Source organism: Macaca fascicularis, chromosome 4 (assembly GCF_037993035.2).
Source record: "Macaca fascicularis isolate 582-1 chromosome 4, T2T-MFA8v1.1".
NCBI lineage: Eukaryota > Metazoa > Chordata > Mammalia > Primates > Cercopithecidae > Macaca > Macaca fascicularis.
Genome location: NC_088378.1, coordinates 124031890 through 124058542, shown reverse-complemented (window position 1 = coordinate 124058542; position 26653 = coordinate 124031890). Strand labels below are relative to the sequence as shown.

At 35.9% G+C, this 26653-nt stretch overlaps 1 protein-coding gene and 1 pseudogene across 2 annotated transcripts in view; both read left to right on the top strand.

The window, feature by feature from the left end:
• Positions 1-26653, top strand: part of CD2AP (CD2 associated protein) — a 152180-nt gene that overhangs the window by 72235 nt on the left and 53292 nt on the right. For both annotated transcript variants that reach the window (XM_005552787.4, XM_074037839.1), the window contains exons 5-8: positions 2853-2973; positions 23460-23647; positions 25858-25936; positions 26354-26448. In XM_005552787.4, coding sequence (XP_005552844.1) covers positions 2853-2973; positions 23460-23647; positions 25858-25936; positions 26354-26448 — 483 coding nt within the window. The remainder of the gene's footprint in view (positions 1-2852; positions 2974-23459; positions 23648-25857; positions 25937-26353; positions 26449-26653) is intronic.
• Positions 8498-9115, top strand: LOC141410198 (small ribosomal subunit protein eS12-like; annotated as a pseudogene).

Genomic DNA, 26653 nt, shown 5'->3' with positions numbered 1-26653 from the left:
TTTTTTTTTAAATTTTTTAATTTTTTATTTCAATAGGTTTTTGGGGAACAGGTGGTGTTTGATTGGATGAGTACATTCTTTAGTGGTGATTTCTGAGATTTTGGTGCACCCGTCACCTGAGCAGTGAACACTGTATCCAATGTGTAGTCTTTTATCCCCTGCCACCTCCACTTTCCCCCCAAGTCCCCAAAGTCCTATGTATCATTCTTATGCCTTTGCATCCTCATAGCTTAGCTCCCACATATGAGTGAGAACATACGATGATTGGTTTTCCATTCCTGAGTTACTTCACTTAGAATAATAGTCTCCAATTCCATCCATGTTGCTGTGAATGCCATTATTTTGTTCCTTTTGATGGCTGAGTAGTATTCCATGATGTGTGTATATATACACACCACATTTTCTTTTTAAATCCACTTGTTAGCCAGGCGTGGTGGCTCACGCCTGTAATCCCAGCACTTAGGGAGGCCGAGGCAGGCGGATCACAAGGTCAGGAGATCGAGACCACGGTGAAACCCCGTCTCTACTAAAAATACAAAAAATTAGCCGGGCGCGGTGGCGGGCGCCTGTAGTCCCAGCTACTCAGGAGGCTGAGGCAGGAGAATGGCGTGAACCCGGGAGGCGGAGCTTGCAGTGAGCCGAGATCACGCCACTGCACTCCAGCCTGGGCGACAGAGCGAGACTCCATCTCAAAAAAAAAAAAAAAAAAAAAAATCCACTTCACTTGTTGATTGATAGGCGTTTGGGCTGGTTCTGTATTTTTGCAATTGCAAATTGTCATGCAGTCTATTTTTGAGTTTTTTACCACTGTACTACTCTGCCTCCTAAGAATTCTTTAAGTAACCCTATCTCCTCAGTTGTTGCCAATGGGGATTCCAGGTACAGATAATAGACAGCCGATGTTTCTCTCCCTTTGTTGTATCTATTCTAGTTTGGTCTACGTGTCTTCCATCACAATTAGTTTGGATCACTTCCAGTTCTTTGGTGCTTCCTTAAGTCTGATAAAAATTCTGGTCACTTCATGCTTTACTGCCTTCCTTTTCTCCCTCAAACAGCTTGTATTCTAGCACCCATTTTGTATTTTAGCTATACCTTCCATGAATAAATAATTTATTTTTAAGTCATTAGAGTTTTACTTTTATTCAGTCTTTAATATCACATTGTTTTGGTCATTTTCTTTTTGGGGGGAGCATTTTTTTTTTTTTAATTCTTTCAAACCCTTTCTATTTGCTCCTAGCAGTATTTTGTTCATACGTTAGTTATAGTACCCCTTACATTGTATTGTAGACATCTGCTTATTGTTTTTTTCTTTAGACGTTTTATTGAAGAACAGGGATTTCTCATATGCAAGTTTGAATCTTTCCCTAGTAGTTAACACCATGGCTTACACATAGTGGCTGTTAGATGAATAACTTAGTAAAAGATTGCCTACCTTTTATGAGATGGAAAACAATTAAAAATATTTTAAACAAGAAATAGATCTTTTTCTAGCTATATTATGTGTAGTGCTGCTAAGTACATTTTGACAGTGAATAGTTTACTCTTTTTTAAATTTTCTTTTTCTTTTCTTTTTTTTTTTTTGAGCTGGAGTCTCACTCCATTGCCCAGAGTGGAGAGCAGGGGCACCATCTCAGCTCATTGCAACCTCCGCTTCCCAGGTTCAACTGATTCTCCTGCCTCAGCCTCCCATGTAGGTGGTACTACAGGCGTGCACCACCACACCTGGCTAATTTTTTTTTTTTTTTTTTAGTAGAGATGGGGTTTTACCATGTTGGCCAGGCTGGTCTCAAATTCCTGACCTCAGGTGATCGGCCTGCCTTGGCCTCCCAAAGCGTTGGGATTATAGGCATGAGCCATTGCACCTGGCCTAAAAAATTGTTTTTAACCTGTTAGCACTCCCTAATATCCATATCAGAAGCTATACATTTTTAAAGTTGTTAAATATTAAGTAATTTCATGGAAATTGAGTAATCTTATTAGTAAGTGTAAATGTTTTTCTGAAGTGTTTGATTCATGAGGATGTGTCTGTTTGGAGGAAGGTGTTTAGTGGAGCTTAACATCTGGGTTTTTAAAAGTAGGAAATTATATTTAAGCTAAGAATCACTCACTGTTCAAGTAATAGGTTTAGCAATTTTCTGTGCCATTTGGGAAGTTATATTTATTTTCTTTTTTCTTTTTTTGAGACAGGGTCTCTCCTCTGTCACCTGGGCTGGAGTCCAGTGGCACAGTCAGGCTCAGCCTGCCCAGTAACTGGGACTACAGGCACCAACCACCACATCCAGCTTACTTTCGTAGTTTTTTAGAGATGGGATTTCACCACATTGCCCAGGCTGGTCTCAAACTTCTGATCAAGCAGTCTGCCTACCTTGGGCTGTCAGAGTGCTGGGATTACAGACCTCAACCACCGTGCCTGGCCAGGAAGTTGCATTCTTAGAATCATCAAATTTTTTTCAAATAAAACATTTCCAAATACTTTAAATAATATACAAATCAAGGCTGAGTAGTGTTTACAAATGTGACATTCCAGAAGCTATGTACTTCTGGCTGTTAATACAGGATATATGGTTATTTCATATTTTCATGAAAAGTGCTTCATGGATTGCGATTGATTACAAGTTCTCATTGTAAATGTTGCAGATTGCAGTTGATATATGATTAATCCCATATATGAATAATCCACTAAAATTTAATCCACTTAAAATATATTTTCTTCATTGTGTTTTAAATTTTAAAGTGCTGATTTCACAGTGCTGGTTTTGTGGCCATTTGCTTTTGCAGCTTAATTTTCCCATAGGGTGATGATTTTCACTTAACAGAAGTTGTTTTTACTTTTGAATTGTGAACTTTTTCAGGTAGAAGAAGGCTGGTGGAGTGGAACCCTGAACAACAAATTGGGATTGTTTCCCTCAAATTTTGTGAAAGAACTAGAGGTAACAGATGATGGTGAAACTCGTGAAGCCCAGGACGATTCAGGTAGACTATTTTTTAAAATTTTTAATTGATTTAAATAAATTTTCTATATCATCTGGTGTTTTATTTTGTATTTTTTGAAACTCTATTCTTTCTTTTGAACTTTCAGTCAGCTTCAATTAGTCTACTTTAAAAAAGCAAATTATGATGGGGACCTAAACTGAATTAAATATCTGGTTCAATAATTTAATATTTTTCTTTCTCCGATTTCTGCTTTAACCTTAAGTAAATCTTTAGTACCCTGAGTTTAAAATGATTCATCTTAGGTTATCTGATTTCTTCCTAGTAAAGATATATTCATATGCATTTTTGGGCTGCCAAGTTTGCAGATGGACTGTTGAATACTTAGAAATTTTAGAAATAAGAAACAACCTTACTTTTGTTATTTTCTATATTTACATAATAGATTTTGTTTATTCTGGGCAGCCAAATGTCATTTAGTTATTTTGTGATGTTAGTTATTTAGAGACTCACCCACAAATTCTTCTTAATTTGCTTACCATTTAAGAGTATGATTGACAAAATTTTACCCCAAAGCTGGATTTAAATTTTGTTACTTTTAAGAATTGCTGTAGGAATTAGGAGAGTTTTGTTTTGTTTTCTAAAAGAGGTCTCGAATTTACAAGTGGAAATGTGGGGATAAGAATATGTTTTTCTTGATGGAAATGTATATGTAGTGAGAATTTTCAGGGATTTGGGTTAAGTAATATTATTTGACAATTTTATGATTAGATAGATTTGTAGATACTAGGAGTAGACCATAACCTTAAGGTTGCCAGTATCATTGGTTTTTGTTTTTAGAACTGGCTTAATGCAAACATATGAAAACTAAATATTAAAAATAATGAGGTGAATTTGTAAGATTGCTCAGACTGCTTATGTACTGAATACTTTTCATTGTGTCCCAGTGCTATATTTTATGTTTTAATCTGTCTTTAGTTACAAGATCATATTAAGTGTGTGAGTCTTCCATGATGGCAGAAACTATGTCTTGGTTATCTTTGCTTAACTGTATTTTTTTTGTTGACAAAACAGGAATAATTTTTTTTTTTTTTTTTTAACATGAAAGGGCTGTTTCATGAATTGACAGGTAGTTTCTAAGCATAAAGATGTTTGCAGCATCATAGATTGTTGTGAGCTGTCAGTTTTTTTTTCTTTCTTTTATCAGTACCTTCATTGTCTTATGTATGGAAGAGTAAAAATTTTGAAATTAAGTAGGAAAACAAAGTTGGTATAGCAAATGGGTTTATAAACTCAGTGCGCTCAGTGGTAAGAGAATGCAATTTTTTTTCCTTTTTTTTTTTGTTATACTTAAGTTCTGGGATACATGTACTGAACGTGCAGGTTTATTACATAGGCATACACGTGCCGTGGTGGTTTGCACCTATCAACCCGTCATCTACATTAGGTATTTCTCCTAATGCTATCCCTCCCCTTGCCTCCCACCCTCCGACAGGCCCTGGTGTGTGATGTTCCCCTCCCTGTGCTCCTATGTTCTTATTGTTCAGCTCCCATTTATGAATGAGAACATGTGGTGTTTTTCTGTTCCTGAGAATGATGATTTCCAGCTTCATTCATGACGCTACAAAGGACATGAACTCATTCTTCTTTTTTTTTTGAGACGAAGTTTTACTCTTGTTGCTCAGGCTGGAGTGCAGTGATGCAGTCTCGGCTCACCACAACCTCCGCCTCCCGGGTTCAAGCGATTGTCCTGCCTCAGCCTCCCAAGCAGCTGGGGTTACAGGCATATGCCACCACGCCTGGCTAATGTTTTGTATTTTTAGTAGAGACGAGGTTTCTCCCTGTTGGTCAGGTTGGTATTGAACTCCCAACCTCAGGTGATCCGCCCGCCTTGGCCCCCCAAAGTGCTGAGATTACAGGCGTGAGCCACTGCGCCCAGCTGAACTCATTCTTTTTTATGGCTGCATAGTATTCCGTGTGTATATGTGCCACATTTTCTTTATCCAGTCTAACATTGATGGGCATTTGGGTTGGTTCCAAGTCTTTGCTATCGTAAATAACTGCTGCAATAAACATGTGTGCATGTGTCTTTATAGTAGAATTATTTATAATCCTTTGGGTGTATACCCAGTAATGGGATTTCTGGGTCAAATGGTATTTCTAGTTCTAGATCTTGAGGAATCGCCGCACTGTCTTCCACAATGGTTGAACTAATTTACACTCCCACCAACATTGTATAGGCGTTCCCATTTCTTCACATCCTCTCCAGCATCTGTTGTTTCCTGACTTTTTAATGATCGCTATTCTAACTGGCATGAGATGGTATCTCATTGTGGTTTTGATTTGCATTTCTCTGATAACCAGTGATGATGAGCTTTTTTTCTATGTTTTTTGGCTGTATAAATGTCTTCTTTTGAAAAGTGTCTGTTCATATCCTTTGCCCACCTTTTGATGGGGTTTTTTCTTGTAAATATGTTTTAAGTTCTTTGTAGATTCTGGAGGTTAGCTCTTTGTTAGATGAATAGATTGCAGAAATTTTCTCCCATTCTGTAGGTTGCGTGTTCACTCTGATGATAGTTACTTTTGCTGTGCAGAAGCTCTTTAGTTTAATTAGATCTCATTTGTGAGTTTTGGCTTTTGTTACCATTGCTTGTGGTGTTTTAGACATGAAGTCTTTGCCCATGCCTATGTCCTGGTATTGCCTATGTTTTTTTCTAGAGTTTTTATGGCTTTAGGTCTTATGTTTAGATCTTTAATCCATCTTGAGTTAATTTTTGTATAAGGTGTAAGGAAGGCATCCAGTTTCAGTTTTCTGTATACATCTAACCAGTTTTTCCAACAACATTTATTAAATAGGGAATCCTTTCCCCATTGCCTGTTTTTGTCAGGTTTGTCAAAGATCAGGTGGTTGTAGATATGTGGTATTATTTCTGAGGCCTCTGTCCTGTTCTGTTGGTCTGTATATCTGTTTTGGTACCAGACCATGCTGTTTTTGGTTCCTATAGTCTTGTAGTATAGTTTGAAGTCAGTTAGCATGATGCCTCCAGCTTTGTTCTTTTTGCTTAGGATTGTCGTGGCTATGTGGTCTCTTTTTTGGTTCCATGTAAAATTTAAAGTAGTTTTTGTGTAATTCTGTGAAGAAAGTCGATGGTAGCTTGTTGGGAATAGCATCAAATCTATAAATTACTTTGGGCAGTGTGGCCATTTTTATGATATTGAATATTCCTATCCGTTAGCATGGAATGTTTTTCCATTTGTTTGTGTCCTCTCTTATTTCCTTGAGCAGTGGTTTGTCGTTCTCCTTGAAGAGGTCCTTCACATCCCTTGTAAGTTGTATTCCTAGGTGTTTTACTCCCTTTGCAGCCATTGTGAATGGGAGTTTACTCATGATTTAGCTCTCTATTTGTCTTTTATTGGTGTATAGGAATGCTTGTGATTTTTGCTCATTGATTTTGTATCCTGAGACTTTCCTGAAGTTGCTTATCAGTTTAAGGAGATTTTAGGCTAAATGATGGCATTTCCTAAATATGCAATCATGTCATCCACAAACAAAGATAATTTTACTTCCTCTCTTCATATTTGAATATCCTTTCTTTCTCTTGCCTGATAACCCTGGTCAGAACTTCCAACACTATGTTGAATAGAGTGGTAAGAGAGGGCATCCTTGTCTTGTGCTGGGTTTCAAAGGGAATGTTTCCAGTTTTGCTATTCAGTATGATGTTGGCTGTGGCTTTATCATAAATAGCTCTTATTATTTTGAGATATGTTCCATCAATACTTAATTTGTTGAGTTTTTTAGCATGAAGCAGTGTTGAATTTTATCGAAGGCCTTTTCTGTGTATATTGAGATAATTATGTGGTTTTTGTCATTGATTCTGTTTAGGTGATGGATTATGTTTGTTGATTTGCATATGTTGAACCAGCCTTGCATCCCAGGGATGAAGCCGACTTGATCGTGGTGGATAAGCTGTTTAATGTGCTGCTGGATTCGGTTTGCCAGTATGTTTATTGAGGATTTTCGCATTGATGTTCATCAGGGATACTGGCCTGAAATTTTCTTTTTTTTGTTGTGTCCGTGCCAAGTTTTGGTATCAGGATGATGTTGGCATCATATAATGAGTTACGGAGGAGTCCTTCTTTTTCTGTTGTTTGGAATAGTTTCAGAAGGAATGGTCCCTTTAAAATATACAATCTGATTAGTTTGACAGATGTATAAATCCATGAAAACATGTACAGAACATTTCCGTCACCCCCAAAATATTGCTCATGCTTTTTGCAGTCCATTTCTTTTTCTGCCCTCAGTCCTAGCCAATCATAGATCTGATTTGTCATTTATAGATTAGTTTGTAATATTATATCATTTTGACATGTCTCCATCATTTTCTGTGAACTTCCTTACTCTGTGATGTAAGATACTCCAAGCTCATTTTGAACCTTCCCTATCCTAGTCATGGAATCAGCTACTTATCAAGGCAAACTTTTTGTTTTTTTTTTAAGAGAGGAATAGTGTTTCGACGTGTGGTCATTGCTACTGGGGTAATGTTTCTGAGCCTTCTTAGTAGATTAAGCTGGAAAATGCTTACACGCACATATAATCCCATACCTCTACCCATATGTCTTGATCATTAATCTGTTTATCCATCTTTACTGGTACCTCTAATTCCAATTTAATACCAGAAGGTATATTTTCATCTCTAATGATTTTATTTCTAAGCCCATTGACCATAGAAATATATGAAATGAGTAATTGAGTTTGCTTTACTTCTATTTATGTATGTATGTATGTATGTATATATGTTTTTGAGACGGAGTCTCGCTCTGTCGCCCAGACTGGAGTGCAGTGGCGCAATCTCAGCTCATTGCAAGATCTGCCTTCCGGGTTCACGCCATTCTCCTGCCTCAGCCTCCCGAGTAGCTGGGACTACAGGTGCCCGCCACCATGCCCGACTAACTTTTTTTCTTTTTTTTGTATTTTTAGTAGAGATGGGGTTTCACCCTTGTTAGCCAGGATGGTCTCGATCTCCTGACCTCGTGATCCGCCCACCTCGGCCTCCCAAAGTGCTAGGATTACAGGCATGAGCCCCTGCGCCTGGCTGAGTTTGCTTTACTTCTAAGGAAATTTAATTTTTCTTTCAAGTTTTAGTTATCTACACATCGCAAGCTACAATTATATTGCCTGTGTTCATTTGCTTTTTAGTATAAAAGCCATCTAACATTAATTAGGCTTGAAAGGATGAATGCTTAGAAAGCAATATTATAATTCATGGTTTATCAATAAATTGTGAGTATAGAAAAACCAACATGAATTTAGTTTCTAAAAGATTGATGTAGAAGAAACCTCTTGAATTTTAGAAAGTGACAGGAAAAAATGTTACTTTACATAGTCATGAAATACCAGTAATTGTTCTACAAAGTAGACAGTATATAACAGATCTAGTAATGAGAACTAGGAATAGTGAGATTGTGAGGAGAAATTGCTGGTATATAACAGATTTTCAGGTCAGAGTTTTCAGTTAGTTATAGTAATAATTTTTAAGTTATAAAGTGAAGACATAAATTAGTTTGATGGCTCTTTGCCTTCCACCAACAGGTCTTGCTTAAGCAAAGACTTGGTTGTTTTGAAGATTCGGCTTCACGTGAACCCACTGCTGTGGTAGAAGAGGGCATTGTTGCTGAAGATGTAATGGGTGTTAATACTGCTACTGCTTTACAGGAGATTCCAAAGACCACCCTTATGCACAATAGCCTAGCAGTGGAATTTGTGAAGCTGGCCAAGCCTTAGACAAGTGGCAAGCTCATGTTTGTGTGCTTGCATCCAACTGTGATGAACCTTTGTATGTCAAGTTGGTGGAGGCCCTTTGTGCTGAACATCAAATCAACTTAATTAAGGTTGATGACAACAAGCAACTAGGGGAATGTGTAGGCCTCTCTGTAAAATTGACAGAGAGGGAAAACCCTATAAAGAAGTTGGTTGTGGTTGCGTAGTAGTTAAGGACTATGGCAAAGAATCTCAGGCCCAGTATGTCATCAAAGAGTCCTTCAAATGCAAGAAATGAACAAATAAAACTTTGTATCACATTTAAAAAATTGGTTTGATGAATAGTTTGAACTCTGCTGTAATTTTTAGAATAAACATGTCACCAAAGGAAGAAGTAGAAGCTATTTTAACAAGTGAACATTTCTTAACCTTTGTATGTATTCAGTTCTGATTTTCTGAGTGTATGTAATCCCTCTGTAGTCCAGAGGTGCAAGGGTCACATCTCTAGGGGAGGACAAATGTGAAGTAAGTATACTTATAGAATAAAATGACTTGAGTTACTTCAGGTAGCTATCAAAAATGTTGGAGGAAGATATTTCTAAATGTAATATTTAGAAATTTGTTTGCCACTTCATTTTGCTTAATATGCAAATTTTCATCTCAGAAATGTCACAGGAAACATTAGAAAATATAATCGGCAACTCTTTAATCCTTGAAGAGGCAGAGAAAAAGGAGGATGGCTTTTAAAGCTTCTGTCCAAAATTGACATGTCATTTCCACTAACATTGTATTTGGCGGTTATGGTCATGCATGCGTTAGTGCAGCAGGGTGGGGATATGTAATTTTCTTACAAGGAAGGGCACCAAACATTTGTGTACAATATTATGCTCTACCATATATTCATTGCAGATCGCCTTTAAAGAATCCTTTTCTTTAAAGCTCATTAGCCTTAAAAAGGAGTTCAAATTTACTCTTATATTAGTTTGCAGCTCTCTGTAAGTGCTACATACTATACATGCTACAAAGTAATGAAAAAAGCCTGAGGTCAATGGCTACTTAATATGACTTGGGATGCCCAGTTGCCTCTCATTTTTAAGTGTTCTTCTGCTAGTTCTTTTCTCTTTAACTTAGCAATAAACTTGTAAAGATTCTAAATTTTTCTAAGGCTCTTTAATGAATTAAATGAAAATATTAATGAAAATAGTTCCAGTTGTTTAGTTTTAGTTGTTTTAATAGTTTCAGTTTTCTTTAGTGCAGATGCTGATTGTATTGAAAGAGAAAAATCATTGAGGTAGGAATCAGTGGAGAAGGAATCATACTAACTAGATGTACTTTCACTATTTTATATTACATTTATTTGAGAGTACTCAATAATTCTGAAGTCAAAACTTATGTTTAAGGGCGTGTAAAAACCATTAGAGAACATACATAAGTACCAAAAACACCTGGCTTAAATTTAATGGGGCATTCATCAATTAGCAAACTGTCTCCTGAGTTACTTCTGATGCACATTAGTATTTCTTTAGGGTTCACAGGTATTGGATCTTTTGATATCTACTTTTAACATTAAAATTTGGTGTAAATTAAAATTTGGTGTAAATTAAAGCATATGAGTGAAATGATCTTTGTGATGCCATATAAAACTGAGCCCTTAAAATATTTCCAATTTAAAGTTTGTATAGGACCACCAGAACAAGAGATCTAATTTATATTTGAGTTTAGTTCATTACTTTTATAATTATAAAATACTTTGAACATTTTCTTATGCTGTTCAGCTTGATTTGGATTTTAGTAACTGTGCAAATTTTGTCTGTTAGAAATATCCTTCCTTCTTTGTTTAACCCTTTTACAATAACTGTTCATTCTAAATGTGGAGCTTTGTGATTATGGGGTGGAAAGTCCGTGGTTGAAGTACACTATAATTTTTTTTTTCCTTCCCCAACTCTAAATTTTAGGCAAGTTTCTGCATATTGTTGTGAATGCCAGGAAGTGAGCATTATATAAGGAGTAACTACTTAAAATTTTCCTGTGTCCTAACAAAGTGTAACAGCCTCTGTCCATAATTGGTATTTTGATAGTCTTTTCAGTCAGTAAAATAATTATGTTCCTCGTAGCTGTTAGAAAAATTATAGTAGAATGTACATTATAAGTGTTATTTTTTTGCTTTCAGTATTGGAATGTCATATCCACTATATTTGATTATATCACATAGTTTCTCCTCACAGTCTTTTAAATTTAATAGGGTTCTCTTCCTCCTCCCTCCCCTTCCCCTTTTCCTCCTTTCTCTTCTATGTAGTAATGGGATAATGTTCTTGGTTTGACCAATTAAACTGTGTTACTGCTAAACAGATAATTCTGACTCTAAATAATATATAGACAATATTAAGTCTTCACAGATAATTTATTTTTAGATCCTCAGTTTTCATTGAGGAACTGTAAGATAAAAGGTTAAGAATGCCACCATTATGTTTTCTGTAGGAATGTGGTGAATTAATCATCTATTCTGTTACTGAGTGGTTTCTATATAAAGGTCCTTTTAGTATTCAGTCTCAGGGAAAGCATTGCTTCTCCAGGAAAGTGTTATGTTTTGGTTTTGTAATGTCTCCTTTTTAATTTTGTCAAATATACTTAACCCTTCTTAGAGTGTCTTTTTGTCAACATGCAGATTCCATTTATTTGCCAAATAGGAATGTGTTTTCAAATTTTCCCCTTATTTTATGAAGTCAATGACTATATATACTTGTCTTTTCCACCCTTTTCTAAAAATCTTCCACATTAAACTTCTTTCAGAATCTCCATTTCGATGTCTAATAGGCATCTTAAACCTAAGTTGCCCAAAATTTATCCTCTGCCTTTTTTTTCTGCTCCATGTAATCTTCCCCATCTGAGTTAAGGACAAGTTCATCGTTTTTTTACTCAGGCCAAAATTCTTAGTTTTCTCTTGTACTCTTCTTTTTAACCTTGCACCCTACCATGATTCATTAACAGATTTTGTCAAAAAATGTTTAGAATCTATTTTCTTTTTACCACCTTCACTGCCGCTATCCTGGTATAAGTTATCTTTTGCTGTATAATTACCATAGCCTATATGCCATTACCTACTTACTGAATAGTCTGGTAGCCAGTAGTGATCACCCTCCAGTTGCTTTACATTTCACTTAGACTAAAAGCCAACATCTTTTAAAATGGCTACAAATCCCTCTATGATCTGGCATCCCCATATCCCTCCCTCCACCTTTCTTACCTCATCTCTTATTTAACTTTCCCCTTTGTTTACGTTGGTCACCTTAGGTTTCTTAAGGATGTTAGGAACATTCCTCTCTCACAGCCTTTGTGCTTGTTGTATACCTTTGTGTGGAATGCTCTTCTTCAAGATGTCCTGATGGCTACTTGTCTGATTCAGGATTCTCTCAGAAATCACCTTATCATTGAGGCCCTTACTGACAGCTCTGTATAAAACAGCTCTACTTTTAATTCTCTTTCTCTTTTTTTTTTTTAATGTTTCAAAGAAGAATTTGTTGCTATTGCTTATTGAACTTATTGTCTGTCTACCTGCTCATTAGAACATATATATTTTTATTTATATTTGTTTACTCATTGTCTATAATGGTGTCTGATATGTTGACACTCAGTGAAACAAAGACTAGTATTTTGTGGTATATATAGAACTTTTCAAACACTTTTGTCAAGTGAAATCCTCTTCCTTTTTTTTTTGCTTTAAGTTCTGGGATATATATGCAGGACATGCAGATTTGTTACATAGGTATAAGTGTGCCATGGTGGTTTGCTGCACCTATCGACCCGTCCTCTGAGTTCCCTTCCCCAGCTCCTCACCCCTCAACAGGTCCTGGTGTGTGTTTCCCTCCCTGTGTCTGTGTATTCTCATTGTTCGACTCCCACTTGTGAGTGCAAACATGCAGTGTTTGGTTTTCCGTTCCTGTGTTAGTTTGCTAAGAATGATGGCTTCCAGCTTCATCCGTGTTCCTGTGGAGGATATGATCTCATTCCTTTTTATGGCTGAATAGTATTCCACAGTGTGTATGTACCACATTTTCTTTATCCAGCCTATTATTGATGAGCATTTGGGTTGGTTCCATGACTTTGCTATTGTAAATAGTGCTGCTATAAACATATGCATGCATATGTCTTTATAGTAGAATAAATCCTCTTAAGAGGATTAATGTCACTCCCATTTTAAGGGTCAAGAAATGGAAACTCCTGAGATTATTTACTGAGTGGTAAAATCATCATTAGAGTTTGGTTTTTATGATTTCCCAGTTTTTTGTTTTGTTTTGTTTTTGTTTTAAGCTTTACTGTGCTATTTAACATGTGAGATTATGGAAATTTGGTGGTTTTTCACTATTGTAGTCCATTTGTTTGCTGCCATCTTCACCTAATTTTCTTTTAGGTATGCTTGTAGAACTATCTTTTCATTTACTCTCAGCTCTTTGAGTGTTATGGGTAGTAATATATGGGTATACTAGCATTTCTTATGAAGGCAGTGTATTGCAGAATCTAAAATTTAAAAGTCAAATTTGGTAAAGGGAAATTCTAAATATAAATACAACTGTTTAGTTAATTCAGTATTCATATATTTATTCATTCAATTTATTGAGTGCCTTTTGTTAAGTATATTGTACAAGGTCCTGGGAGTACAGTGATCAGCAACATAGGCGTTATTTCCCCTCATGTTTGAAGCTTTTGTTCCACTGGGAAAGAAAAGATGGTTTTAAAAAGTGATTGTAATTTAGCAGGAGAAATATTTGTTACAGGAAAGGGTGCAATAAATGTATATAAGAAGGCTAGTCCAGACTTGGCAGGCTGTGAAGGAATGCACCCTAGAAGAAGTCATAGATTGAGATCCCACAATGGCTAGGAAATTTCTAAGCAAGTTTGTGGCAGAGGGTGAAGAAAATCATAGCATTCGCAAGATCCTGAAAGAGATTTAATTCAGAGGCATTATAGAGTATATAATTAGATGTGGTGAATATTGAGCCTGGAGAAGTTATTGGGTCAGGCGTAAGAAAACATTACAAAAATGTTAATCAAATCACAGAGAAGCCGTAGAGTGAAATGATGAGATTGTTTTTCAGATAAATTGGTTGCAGTATGGAGGGGGAATAGCAATTTGGAGAGTAGACTGGAGAAGAGACTGGTCTGCTAACACCAGTTGAGAATGTTTTGATAATGAGGTAGAATTAGCCTAAACTAGAGCAGTGCTATGGGGATGGAGAGACTTGCGTAGAATAGGAGTTATATAAGTGATAGCACGAAGAACAGGACCTAGTGATAATGTTATTTAGGGAATGACCAAAAAAGAGGAGCCAACTGCTACCAAGTTTTTGGCTTTGTAAGGTGGAGATGTCATTTTCAGAGATAAGTTATTGGGAGATGATGATGTATCATTAAAATAGATGCCTAATTATTGAAAATAGGCAGTCCTAATTGGTAGGTTAATTATTTTTGAATCATTGAAAATTACCAACTTTTACTACCATGTTGGCTATTCACTTTTGGAGATGTTAAATTTGAGGCTTGTAGGGACGTGAGAGCATCCAAATGAAAGATATTTGGTAGTCAGTTGTCTATTGATCTGAATCCTTAGAAAAATTCCGGTGTCTGTGCAAAACTGGGACTTGATAGTACTTTAGGTGGTGTAAGAAATGATGGGTGGGCCAGGCATGGTGGCTCACACCTGCAGTCCCAGCCCTTTGGGAGATCGAGGTGGGTGGATCATGAGGTCAGGAGTTTGAGACCAGCCTGGCCCACATGGTGAAACCCTGTCTCTACTAAAAAATACAAAAGAATTAGCTAGGTGTGGTGGCGTGCACTTGTAATCACAGCTACTTGGGAGGCTGAGGCAGGAGAATTGCTTGAATCCGGGAGGTGGAGGTTGCAGTGAGCCGAGTTTGTGTCATTGCGCTCCAGCCTGGGTGACAGAGTGAGACTCCATCTCAAAAAAATAAAATATGATTTAAAAAAAAAAAAAAGATGGGTTTAGATTAGATGACTAGAGAGAATATACAGAGTGAAAAAAAACTAAAGACCCTGGGATGGAATCCTGTGTAATAACATTTAAGAAATGGACTGAGGAAGATTAACTGAAAAGAAGACCTAGAAAGCACAGAAGGAGAGAGCCAGAAAGAAACCTATGAATGTGTGGTAGTCAGTCAAGGGAGGAGAGTTATTCAAGGAGACAGGGCCAGTAGTGTCAGATACTACTTGGGAGGTGAAGTAAAAGAGATCATGAAGGACCTAAACAACAGCAGTTGTGAGGTAATTAGGGCAGAAGCCGAATTGAAGAAGAAAGGAGGTTAGGCAGTGGAGAGAGTAAGTATAAGGCAGTTGCAGCAGTTGATGGCAACATATATTCAAGAATGTTTTTGTTCTTTTTCTTAAAAAGGAAGAGTGTTGATCATCTTGGTATCCTAATGGCTGACAAGTAGAAGGGGAACAGTTGAAGACGGAAACTCAGAAGAAGTGTAGTTACAGCACGATAGGATTTATCCAGAAAGTGGAGGAAATGGGTTTCACATTATGGCTATTATGATTAGTCTCAATTTATTGGAGATAGATCAGAGTTAGTAAGCTTAATGGTAGGAAGCCGAGGAAGATATTTCTGACTTTTGGTGTCTTCTATGGAAAAGGAGTAATGTTATGAATAAGTTGCTAAGTGGTGAGGCCAGAATTTTGAGGAGATGAAGGGGTTCCAGCAGGGATTCTTAAATGTTTTTGCCATTTATCCCTCTAGGCTTTACTGGGCAACTAGATGGATGCATCACACAAAACATTTAAGAAACCCTGATGGATTGTTCTTCAAGAGTTCTAGTCTCTTACACGTAGAAAAAAATTTGTTCTGTTAGGAGGAGTCAGCTGAAGTTTTATTTGATTATTCAGGTTCTGGAGTAGAAGAAAGTACTCGTTTCTAATGGGACACAGGATCCTGGGGAAATGGTTGTATACTTCGTGTGCCAAAGATAGTAGATAGAAATTTGTTGGTCTGCAGCCTAGTCACTAGGAGTCAAGGTGTTACACAGTTTACCTTGAGGTTTGTACTCATGTATTAGTATTCACCTTATACTCCTCCTAGTGAGCAACTTTGCAAGGAAAACTTGTTCTGGAGTTTTGATGCCCTGACTGGTAGTACGTTATGGATCTTTCTGAGTTGTTGTTAACACCCAGACATTCTTTCTATGTGTACTTTTTAGGAACTATGCAATATTGATTGATTTTAAGTCCAGTTAAAACACCCACACCCACACCTGCATGATCGACTTGCAAAATCCTTGAGAATAATGGTGAATGATGACTTTAATGGTAAACTTGGATTGATTCTATTAAATGCTTTTCATTTTCATCAAGTTTCTATTTTTTTTTTTTAGCTTTCAGTTCAGTTCGCATGTGGTTTCTTGTTTTTGTTTTTCTCCAAACAAGTAATTGGATTTTGCAATTCTTTTAAGTCACTTTATATGAAGATACAAGCCATGAAGTAGCTTTTGCTATAGAGATTTAATGAGGAAGGAGGAGGGAGGGTTTAGGCTCAATAGACAGATGTGCTGTTTGTTTTATGACTGATAGCAATACACATAAAATGCAGATGTTTTTCTTCAAACATAGCAATTCAAGGACAATTGGATGGGTAAAGTATATGGGTATTAAAATGTTACAGGTACCATATAGATAAGGTTATTGTTTTGTCTCATTATGGCACCTCCTGCATGCCCTTTTTCCTCCTCCTTTTTCCTTTCTCCTTATCCTCTTTCTTCTTTCCAGTGGCTGTTTTCCCTTTTATATTTTGCTGCTTCTTTGTGATCAATGCTCTCACTTACTTATGGTTCACAGTGATACATCTTTTAAACTTTTAAAAAATAATAGACACTGAGCTGGGCACCGTTTAAAGAACTTTACAGGAATAAATTAGTTTACTTCTCATAGCAATCCTGTGAAGTTCCCCATTTTACAGGTGAAGAGATTGGGCAAATATAATGGAAGGGGCAAGATATGAATCGAGAAGATGTGACCCTAGAGTTCATATACTTTACCACTACATCATGCTGCCTTGCAACCATTGATTTAATAGCCAACGTGGTAGTAAAATTTGGTGTTTTTCATTTAGCCAAAAATAGCCTATCAATTAGAACTGGATATTTTTGATATCTAGCCATCTATTTTAATGGTATATATTTTAATAACTCTAATAAAGGTTACAGTCACTAAATCCAAACCCCCTTCCCTGCCTTTTTTTTTTGTTTTTTTTTTTTTTGTTTTGTTTGTTTTATGGCCTTAATCAAATAAACTCTGGAAATTGTACCTTAGAATAATCCCCTAAAGTTGTCTCTATCAATATATGATTTATTAATACCATGGATAGTTTCATTTTAAGAATGCCTTTTAGATATGCACCTCATGTGCTAATCTGTACCAGAATATTGCTTTGTCCAACAGGCTGGTTATTGGAGGTATATATTAAACTATATAGAATACACTTCTGGCAGTGCGGGAGCAAGACAGTGTGGAATTCACTTTTCCACCGTACAAGATCGAGAATTGGAGAAAATATAGGAAGCAAATTTTTCTAAAAAGTAGACTGCACAGGCCTGGTATTCCTGAGAAAAGGAGAAAAAACAAGGGGGAAGGAGAGCTCTACCATTGTCCTAGGTTTCTGCCAGGAGCTGATTTCTGAACTGCATTACGAGGAATGGGGACCTAACCACAGCAGAAGGCTATGGTTTTGTTGAGGATTGATCAAAATTCAGGGAAACAAAGGCAGTTAGAATTTTGTATTGCTGAACACCTGAAGTGAGAGCTGTATGTAGAGAGAGCACCAGAACTGTTCTTGGGTGTTGATTTGAGGGTTTAGCTGAGCACCAATCTGTGAATGCGTACAGTGAAACCCCAGAGACTGAACATGAGCAACTTGTGAAGAAAGAGCAATTACTAGGGGTTAGTATGAGCAATTTCCGGTATGCTTATACAAGGCCAAGAATTGAGTTCTTTCTCTCTAGATTTCAGAGATTTTATTGACTACGTGGGCAATTCAGTAGAGAGGTGAAGTGGGGCTAAATTAGCCTTAGAATGGAGGTTGCTCTAATGCTACCCTAAAAAAGCTTCACACTAATGTGCAAATAACTTACCTATTTGCCAGAAAAAAAAATAAAAGATTTGCCAGCAGTCTTTAAAGTAGAACTTCTCAACCTTGTCACTGATGATGTTTTGGGCTGGATAACTTATTTATTTTCAGGGGCTCTCTGGTACATACAGGATGTTAAGAAGCATTTCTGATTTCTACTCACTAGATGTCAGTAACACTCCCCCATTGTAATAACCAAACATGTCTCCAGTTATTGCCTCATGTCTCTTGGGAGGCAGAATCCACCCTGATTGGAAATTACTGTTGTAAATGATTACTATAAAATTTAGCATTCAACAACATCTCATGCCTGTAATCCCAGCGCTTTGGGAGGCCGAGGCGGGCAGATCACCTGAGGTCAGGAGTTCAAGATCAGTGTGGCCAAAATGGTGAAACCCTGTCTCTACTAAAAATACAAAAAATTAGCCAGGTGTGGTGGCGGGCATCTGTAATCCCAGCTACCCGGGAGGCTGAGGCAGGAGACTTGCTTGAACCCAGGAGGTGGAAGTTGCAGTGAGCCGAGATCGTGCCATTGCACTCCAGCCTGGATGAGAGAACGAGACTCCATCTCAAAAAAAGAAAAAAAGAAAGAAAGAAAAAAGAAAAAGAAAAAAACCAAAAGGCAGGAACATGTGACCCATAATCTGGAGGAAAAACTAGTTGGTAGAAAGAGACCCAGAAATGATGGAATTAGTAGATATTAAAATAACTATAATAGAAATGCCTAATATGCTCAAGATTGTAATGGAAAATGTTAATATAATGAGTAGTAAGTAGAAGACATAAAAAGAGCTAAGTGGAACCACCAGAGATGGGATTTAAAAGGACAAAATGGAACTACTAGAGATGAAAAACACATCTGAAGTGAATTTCTTCCTGTGAAATTTTAACAGAAGACTAGACAATGTAGAGGAAAAGATCATTGAACTTGAAAATGTGACAATAGAATATATGCAAAATGAAGTGGAAAGAGCGAAAAGACTAAAACTTCAAAAACTCTAGCAACTTGGGATATTTTTATTTTTGAGACAGAGTCTCACTCTGTTGCCAAGGCTGGAGTGCAGTGGTGCAATTTCTCCTGGAGTGATCTCCACTCACTGCAACCTCCGCCTCCTGGGTTCAAGTGATTCTCCCACCTCAGCCTCCCGAGCAGCTGGGACTACAGGTGTGTGCTGACACACCTGACTAATTTTTCTATTTTTTGGTAGAGATGGGGTTTCACTATGTTGGCCAAGTTGGTCTCTAACTCCTGACCTCAAGTGATCCACTTGTCTCAGCCTCCCAAAGTGCTGGGATTAGAGGCGTGAGCCACTGCACCTGCCTGGGATAATTTTAAATGATCTAATATGTGTAGCTGGAGTCTCAGAAGGGGAGAAGAGAGGGTGGATGAAAAAATGTTTGAAGGAATAATGCTAAAAATTTTCCAAATTTGATGCAAGTTATAAACCCACAAATGCAAGAGTATAAACAAAGCTTGGCAGATCGTAATCATGTGCTGAATGCAAGCAACAAAGCAAAAACCTTAGAAGGGACCACAGGAGAAAAGCCACATCAAATAAATGAGGTAAGAATTCTGCAGATTATCTTCAGAAACTGTATAAATCACAAGACAATCTCCAATGGGTACTGAGGGGCAATTAGGTTTTAAAGCCTAGAGCAGCACCTCAGAAAACAAAACATTGAAGTTGTCTTAGTTCATGCTGCTGTAACATAATGCCCAAGACTGGGTAATTTGTTAAAAACAAAAACTCTTTCTCACAGTTCTGGAGTTTGAGAAGTCCCCTCATCTAGGCACTAGCAGGTTCAGTGTCTGATGGGGCCTGCCTGGTCTCTGCTTTGAAGATAGTGCCTTGTTTCTGTGTTCTCCAAAGGGGATGAATGCCGTGTCTTCCCCTGGCAGAAGAGGGAGAGGGGTGATCTCACTCTCTCGAGCCTCATGGTCTAATCACCTCCTGATACTACCATATTGGGTCTTAGGTTCTAACATAATGAATTTTAGAGGGACACATACATTCAGACTGTAGCAGAGGTATAGCTAATAAGTTAATAGTAAAATGGAATACTAAGAAATGCTACTGGAAATGAGAAAAAAGGAAGAAATATCAAGTGGGTAAATAGAAGAAAACAAATAGCAAGATAATGGATTTAAACATAACTACATCAGTGGTTATGTTAAATGTAAATGGTCCAAAAACTTCAATTGAAAGACCAAAATTGTCAGCCTAGATGATACAAAAATTCACTGACATGTTAAAAGAAGGATAGAAAAAGATGTTCTGTGCAAAGCATAATAAATTTAGAATGACTATATTAATATCAAAGTATATTTCAGGAAAGAAAATATTACCACGGAATAAAAAGGACATTTTATAGTGATGGAGCTAATTCATAAAAATTAATAGCAATTCTAAATATATAACTCAACAATAGAACTTCAAAGTACATGAGATGCAAACTTCCAGAACTGAAAGAAATAGATAAATCCATGAAAAGAATGAAAAGATTTAAACATGTATCTCTCAATAATTGATAGAACTAATGAACAAAAAATGAGCAAAATTCGTATTTAGAAGACTTGAACTGAGTAACATTCTTAATTAAGTGGACCCAAATGACGTTTACAGAATAGTTCAACAACAGAGTACTTTCTGAAGTACTTTTGAAAGTACTTTTTGAAGTACACTTTTGAAGTTTACTTGGAATATGCATGAGATAGACCCTATGTTGGGGCATGAGACAAGTCTCATCAAATTTAAAAGGATTGGCATTGAACGGTACAGGTTTTGTGACCACAGTGGAATTATTTGTGAAACACCAAGATATTTGGGAAATTCTCAGATACTTGAACAACACTTGTAAATAACCCACGAATTAAAGAAGAAATTATAAGGGACATTAGAACAGTTTTTGATGTAAATGAAAGTGAAACACAACATATCAGAATTTGTGGAATGCAGGTAAAGCAACATCTGTAGGGAAATTTATAGCTTTAAATGCTTGAGTAATAGAAGAGATACCTTAAACAAGAAAAGGGAGAGCAAATTAAACCTGAAATGATTAGAAGAAAGGAAAGGAAATAAGAGCAGTTCTGAAATAAAAAACAGACCAACAGACAAGAAAATCAAGTTCAAAAGTTGAGTGTTGTGAAATGATTTAAAAAAAAAAAATTGATAATACCCTAACAAGACCGATCAAAGAGAAAAGAGAAAAACAAAAGTTACTATTTTCAGATGTGAAGGGATATCACAGACCTGACAATTAAAAGTGTAATACGGAAATATGCTCATAAATTTGACAACTTAGATGAGATATGCAAACCCTTATAAAAGCATAATTAACCAGAGCAGGCATAGAAGAAATAGAAATTCTAAATAATCTATGTGAAATAAATTGTATTTAATATAAAAAAAATCTTCACATAAGGAAAATTTCTAGCCAAGATGATTTTCACTGGTGCTATCAAGCATTTGATCTTACACAGATTCTTTCAGATTTCTTAGGTCTGTATGACCTTGATATTAAACCCTTATGAAGTAATTTGGAAAAAAGGAACTACATATTATTATCTCTCATGAACACAGACACAGAAATCTTTGAAGTATTCCATCAAATTCAGCAAAATATGTAAAGGTTACGTCAAACTCAGCAAAATATGTAAAGGTTACGTCAAACTCAGCAAAATATGTAAAGGTTAGTACATCATGATACTAATGGGGTCTGTTCCATCCATGCAAGGCTGGTTTAAAAAGTTTATATAATTCACAGTGTTAACAGTTTACAGGGGAACAACCATATGGTCATTTCACTAGATGCAGAAAGAGAATTTACATATTCAGTTCTTAATGATGAAAACGCTACATAGTAGCATAGAAGGGAGTTTTCTAAATTTTATAAAGCTCATCTGTGAAAAACCTGGAGCTACATTCTTAATGGTAGATACATAGTAGCATATCTGTATAATGGGATACTAATCAGCAATAAGAAGGAATGAAGTGTGGATACATGCAACAGCATGGATGAATCTCATATATTCTGTGTAGCCAAAGAAGTAGATGTAAAAAGCTTATGTACTATATGATTATAATTTATTTGAAAAAGGGCAAATGTATAGTGACAGTGAAGTTCAGAGGTTTCTTGAGGCTTGGGGGAAGGATCGACTATGATGGTGTGCGAGTGTTGTGTGACGAATTGTTCTGTATCTTGCTGTGTTTACATGGTGCGACATTTGTCAAATATTACTGAAATGTGTATTTAAAACAGGTTCATTTTATTGATTGTAAACATTCTCTCAATGAGGTTGAATTTTAAAAATATGTTACGAAACTATCTTCTCCACTTCAGTCTTCTATGTGACTTAGGATAATATTGAAAATGGTTAGGGAAGATGACTATACTTGTTAGCATTATATTTTTTAAGTTAATAACTTGTTTTGGCAAACCACCTGTAAAATGGTCATTTCGATCGATGCAGAAAGATATTCTCACATTTGATTGGAGACTTTGTGGTCTGAGCCATTATATTGAATTGTTTAAGACTGTGGTTTTGGGGTCATCTAGAATTCACTTGAAAAATTGACTTTGTTACTACCTGTAGGTCCCTGGGAAAGTCATTAATACCCCTTTGTCCAACTTTATTTATTTGTAAAATGAGAAGTAATAGTGCTTAATGTTAAGAAGCTCATGTGGGCTTATAAAAATGAGATAATTCATATGCAGTGCTTAGCCAAGTGCCTGGTACAGAATTAGCTCTGAATAAACGGTAACTACTATTTTTATTGTCCCTGTTGTTCTGTTATTTTTCAACAGACTACCTCAGTTCAGTGAACTGTCACCACATATTTTTCCTTACCCTATATCCCCAGTCTTCAGTGTTTCTGGATTTTTACTCTAGAACTTTGTTTCTTACTTAGATTATAAGGCTCTTTGAGGATCTCATGAAAGCTGTACCTGTTTTACCCAGAAAAATGTACATAAAAATAACCACACAGTTTTCCATAGGGTTGTTCATGGACTTACTGAGCCTATACATAAGAACCCTTGTTGCTGAGCAAGAATGTAAAAACGTTCTTACCCATATAATATTAAACTTAACAATTTTTTATTATTATATAGTAATGGTTTCCATTGAATGCTTTAAAATTAGACCTGTTACCTAGTCTCTGAACTAAAAGAACAGGTTATGAACTATTGACCTTTTTAAAATAAACATTCCCAGTTTTTGTATTCAGAAACTCATGCTAACTTTGATTGGATTGGATCATATAGCTTTAAAAAATAATCTTATCTCTTTATTGTTTGTCTCACATTGTATCATCTTTGGCCAAAAGCTATACATTGACATGCTGTTTTTAAGGACCTCGTATGACATGATTTCCTAATTAGGATTTCTTAATTTTACTAATTAAATTTACCTAAAATTATTATTATTTTGCACAATAAAAAAGTATGTGTAAACTGCATGAATTACATCTTGCTCTTCTGGATATTTCAGTACTGAATCATTTGGGTTTTTTTTTGTTTTTGTTTTTTTTAATTTTACTGTGTTTTACTAGAAGGCATATAGAATGTAGACATTATGACAGGATGGGAAACGTTTTGTGATTCGAGGTGTCATTCTTCAAAAACAAATTATTGTTTCAGAAACTGTTTTGGGTGGGCCTACTTCACCTTTACCTTCTCCGGGAAATGGGAGTGAAACTGCACCTGGATCAATTACACAGCCAAAGAAAATTCGAGGAATTGGATTTGGAGACATTTTTAAAGAAGGCTCTGTGAAACTTCGGACAAGAACATCCAGTAGTGAAACAGAAGAGAAAAAACCAGAAAAGGTGGTAATGATGGACTTAAGTTAGATTAACTCCGCTCATTCTCTCATTAAGCATTTTTAAAATGTAAAAGTCAGTTTGTAACTCTGTTCGATTTCTTTTTTTTTGAGATCACTAATAATTTGGTTATGAATGAGGAGACTGAGAAATTTTGTCTCCATATTTACAACGATTGATATTCATGGTTGAATCTAATAAAATTAGAATGCTTATTTCTTGGTAAATTTAACACTTAGTAGAAGCTTTAGGGTTTTTAGTTATCACAGTGTAAATAAAAATTAGAAAGTTTTTTTTGCCTTTTAAAAGCTACCATATGTAAATTTAGTTTTATATATAATAAATATATATTTAATTTGAATTAGACCTAAAATGGACTGTTTTAAAATGGATTTAGAAAGTATTAAATTACTTTATATTTTGGCACTACTTAAATTTCCTCTAGATTGTCAACATTTGTTAAATTTACTAACCTTCTTTGAATGTGTGGGGAATTTTATTTCATTAGCATTTTGCTGGCATTGTGAAATGAAACAAAGTAAATGAACCATAAATTATAAGAACTAAAAAGAGGGTTTAAAATAAAACCTTAAGCTGTTATTTTGGTGGTAAAATAGCTACAGTCTGTAGAGCATTTTTTCACAGTTCCTTCTGTCCTGTCTCTTTAACTCTGAAGAATTTAAAGTGTTACCGTATTTATTTGATTCGTGTAGCTACATCTCATTTAAAGACTGTGTTTTGGTTATTGAGATACTATGAAGTTTCCTCCTAAGATAGGTGCTTTCAACTTTTTTTTTCCTTTCCTAACTTGCTACCTATTTTCTTATGTAACAGTGAAGAGTTGGGTTCAGAAAAGAGAACTTCCACTTTCTATCCTACACATTCCTAGCTCTGAGACTATCTGGCATTAGGATTATGGGGTCAAATTGATTCTTGGTTTTAAAGGTAAAGTTTGGAATTCTCATGGTTTTTGGGGTAGCGCTCTATAGCTATATAACAGCTAGGAATGTTGGACAAGCAATTCTTGCATTGTGATAGAAATTAGACTAGATGATCTTGTGCTCCTTCCAATTCTAAAGCTTGTGATTATATTGAATAACTTTATTGATTAATGATCACATTATCTTTTAATCATCCTTGATAATGTCCACTACTCAAGAGTTGTTATTAGTGACTGTAGTCTCAGGGTTACCCTATATGATGGTCTTGTCAGGCTTGCTTTGATCACTGATCCAGGAATTGATAAAGTAGGGAGCACATTTGCTGTGTTTGTAGGTACACCAGATTGGAAAATATGGTGGTTAGAGTTGGGGAAAACTAAAGCTAAGTATCTTAGAAGATAAACAGAAAACACAGTGGTAGGTAGGTAAGTTAGCAGTGTGTTCAGATTTTTAATTATTGACATCTAATGTTAAATGTACTGTTGTTTCTGGGTAGAGAACTTAAGGAAACACTAGTATAAGGTGGTAAAGGACTTAGTCCTTTACAAATTACAATGGACAAATGTCTAGTAGACTGTAGTTATGAGGAACATAAGAGTACCTGAATCATTTACATTCAGACAGCAATGAAGTATAAATAATTTTTTTTTCTCCTCTTTCAGTTTAAGGTTTAGTTCTGCGTTAAAACCTGGGCTCAGCGGCTAAATTCCTTTTACTATGGACAGATTACTTATATAAATTTATATTATTGTATAAATAGTGCCCACTTAATGCAGATAGTTATGAGGCTGTTAGTCCTATATGCACTATTTATACAAAGTGTTTAGCCCAGGGATTTAACTTTTCAAGTGCTGTTGTTCTAGGGTCTCACCTTGTCATCCAGGCTGGAATGCAGTGGTATAATCATAACTCACTTACAACCTTGTACTCCTGGTTTCAAGCAGTTCTCCTGCCTTGGCCTCTCTAAGTGTTGGGATTCAGGCATGAACCACCGGTGCCTAGCCTCTTATTTAGAGATTCTAAAATTCAATTTCGTTAATATACTATGGGCATCAGAGATTATTATCTTTTAGATAAGGAATCTTAGCTCTGAGCTATGATTTAAGGAACTTTGGAGACCTTTACCTGTTTCATTGCTGATTTTTCAGTCACATTACTATCTTAGCTCTAAGGACCATTAGGGAAAGCTGGGCAACTGTAAATGGAAACTTTTTTTAACAGTATTATCTTTATTCTATCTTAAAATAGTTTATGCCATTTTTTTTTCTATTCTAGCCCTTAATCCTGCCGTCACTGGGATCCAAAACGCAGAGTATGGAGATAACAAAAACAGATAGCGAAGGTAAAATTAAAGGTATGTATTTGAATAAAACTTTCATATTGGGAATAGTAGAAACATACTCAAATGTGTCATGAGACTTGTTGGAAGCATTTGTTACACTGCTTTATTAGAATAGCAAATTCTATTAGATGTAAGCACCACGAGGTCAAGGATTTTGATGTACTTTGTTGGTTGATGGATGTATCTCCTTGTAGTTGAATCTGTGTCTGGAACATCACAAACACTTAGTAAATATTTGAATGAATGATTAATGAAGTTGTTACTTAACATATGGTATTGACTATAAGTATTTTAAAATTTAAAGATAGATTATTAAGTTAATCTTTAATAACTTTTAGTATACTTTACACAAGATAGAGGCTTAATAAATAAGTATTTGTTGAATGAATCCATTTGTGTGAGCCACATTATTTACATTCTTTATTTCAGCTAAAGAATATTGTAGAACATTATTTGCCTATGAAGGTACTAATGAAGATGAACTTACTTTTAAAGAAGGGGAGATAATCCATTTGATAAGTAAGGTAAGATATTTCTGTTTTTCAGTGAATTATTTATAGAAATATTTTTCAGAAGTTATACATTCACCCTAGAATGTTCTTATATTCACCCTGGAATCTAGAAGAGCTGGGACTTTGTCTTGTTTCTAAGTCCTGAAAACTTGGCACGTGATAAGTGCCCAGAACATTCTCTTTTTGAGCCAACTTTTATTGACTATATTTGTTATAA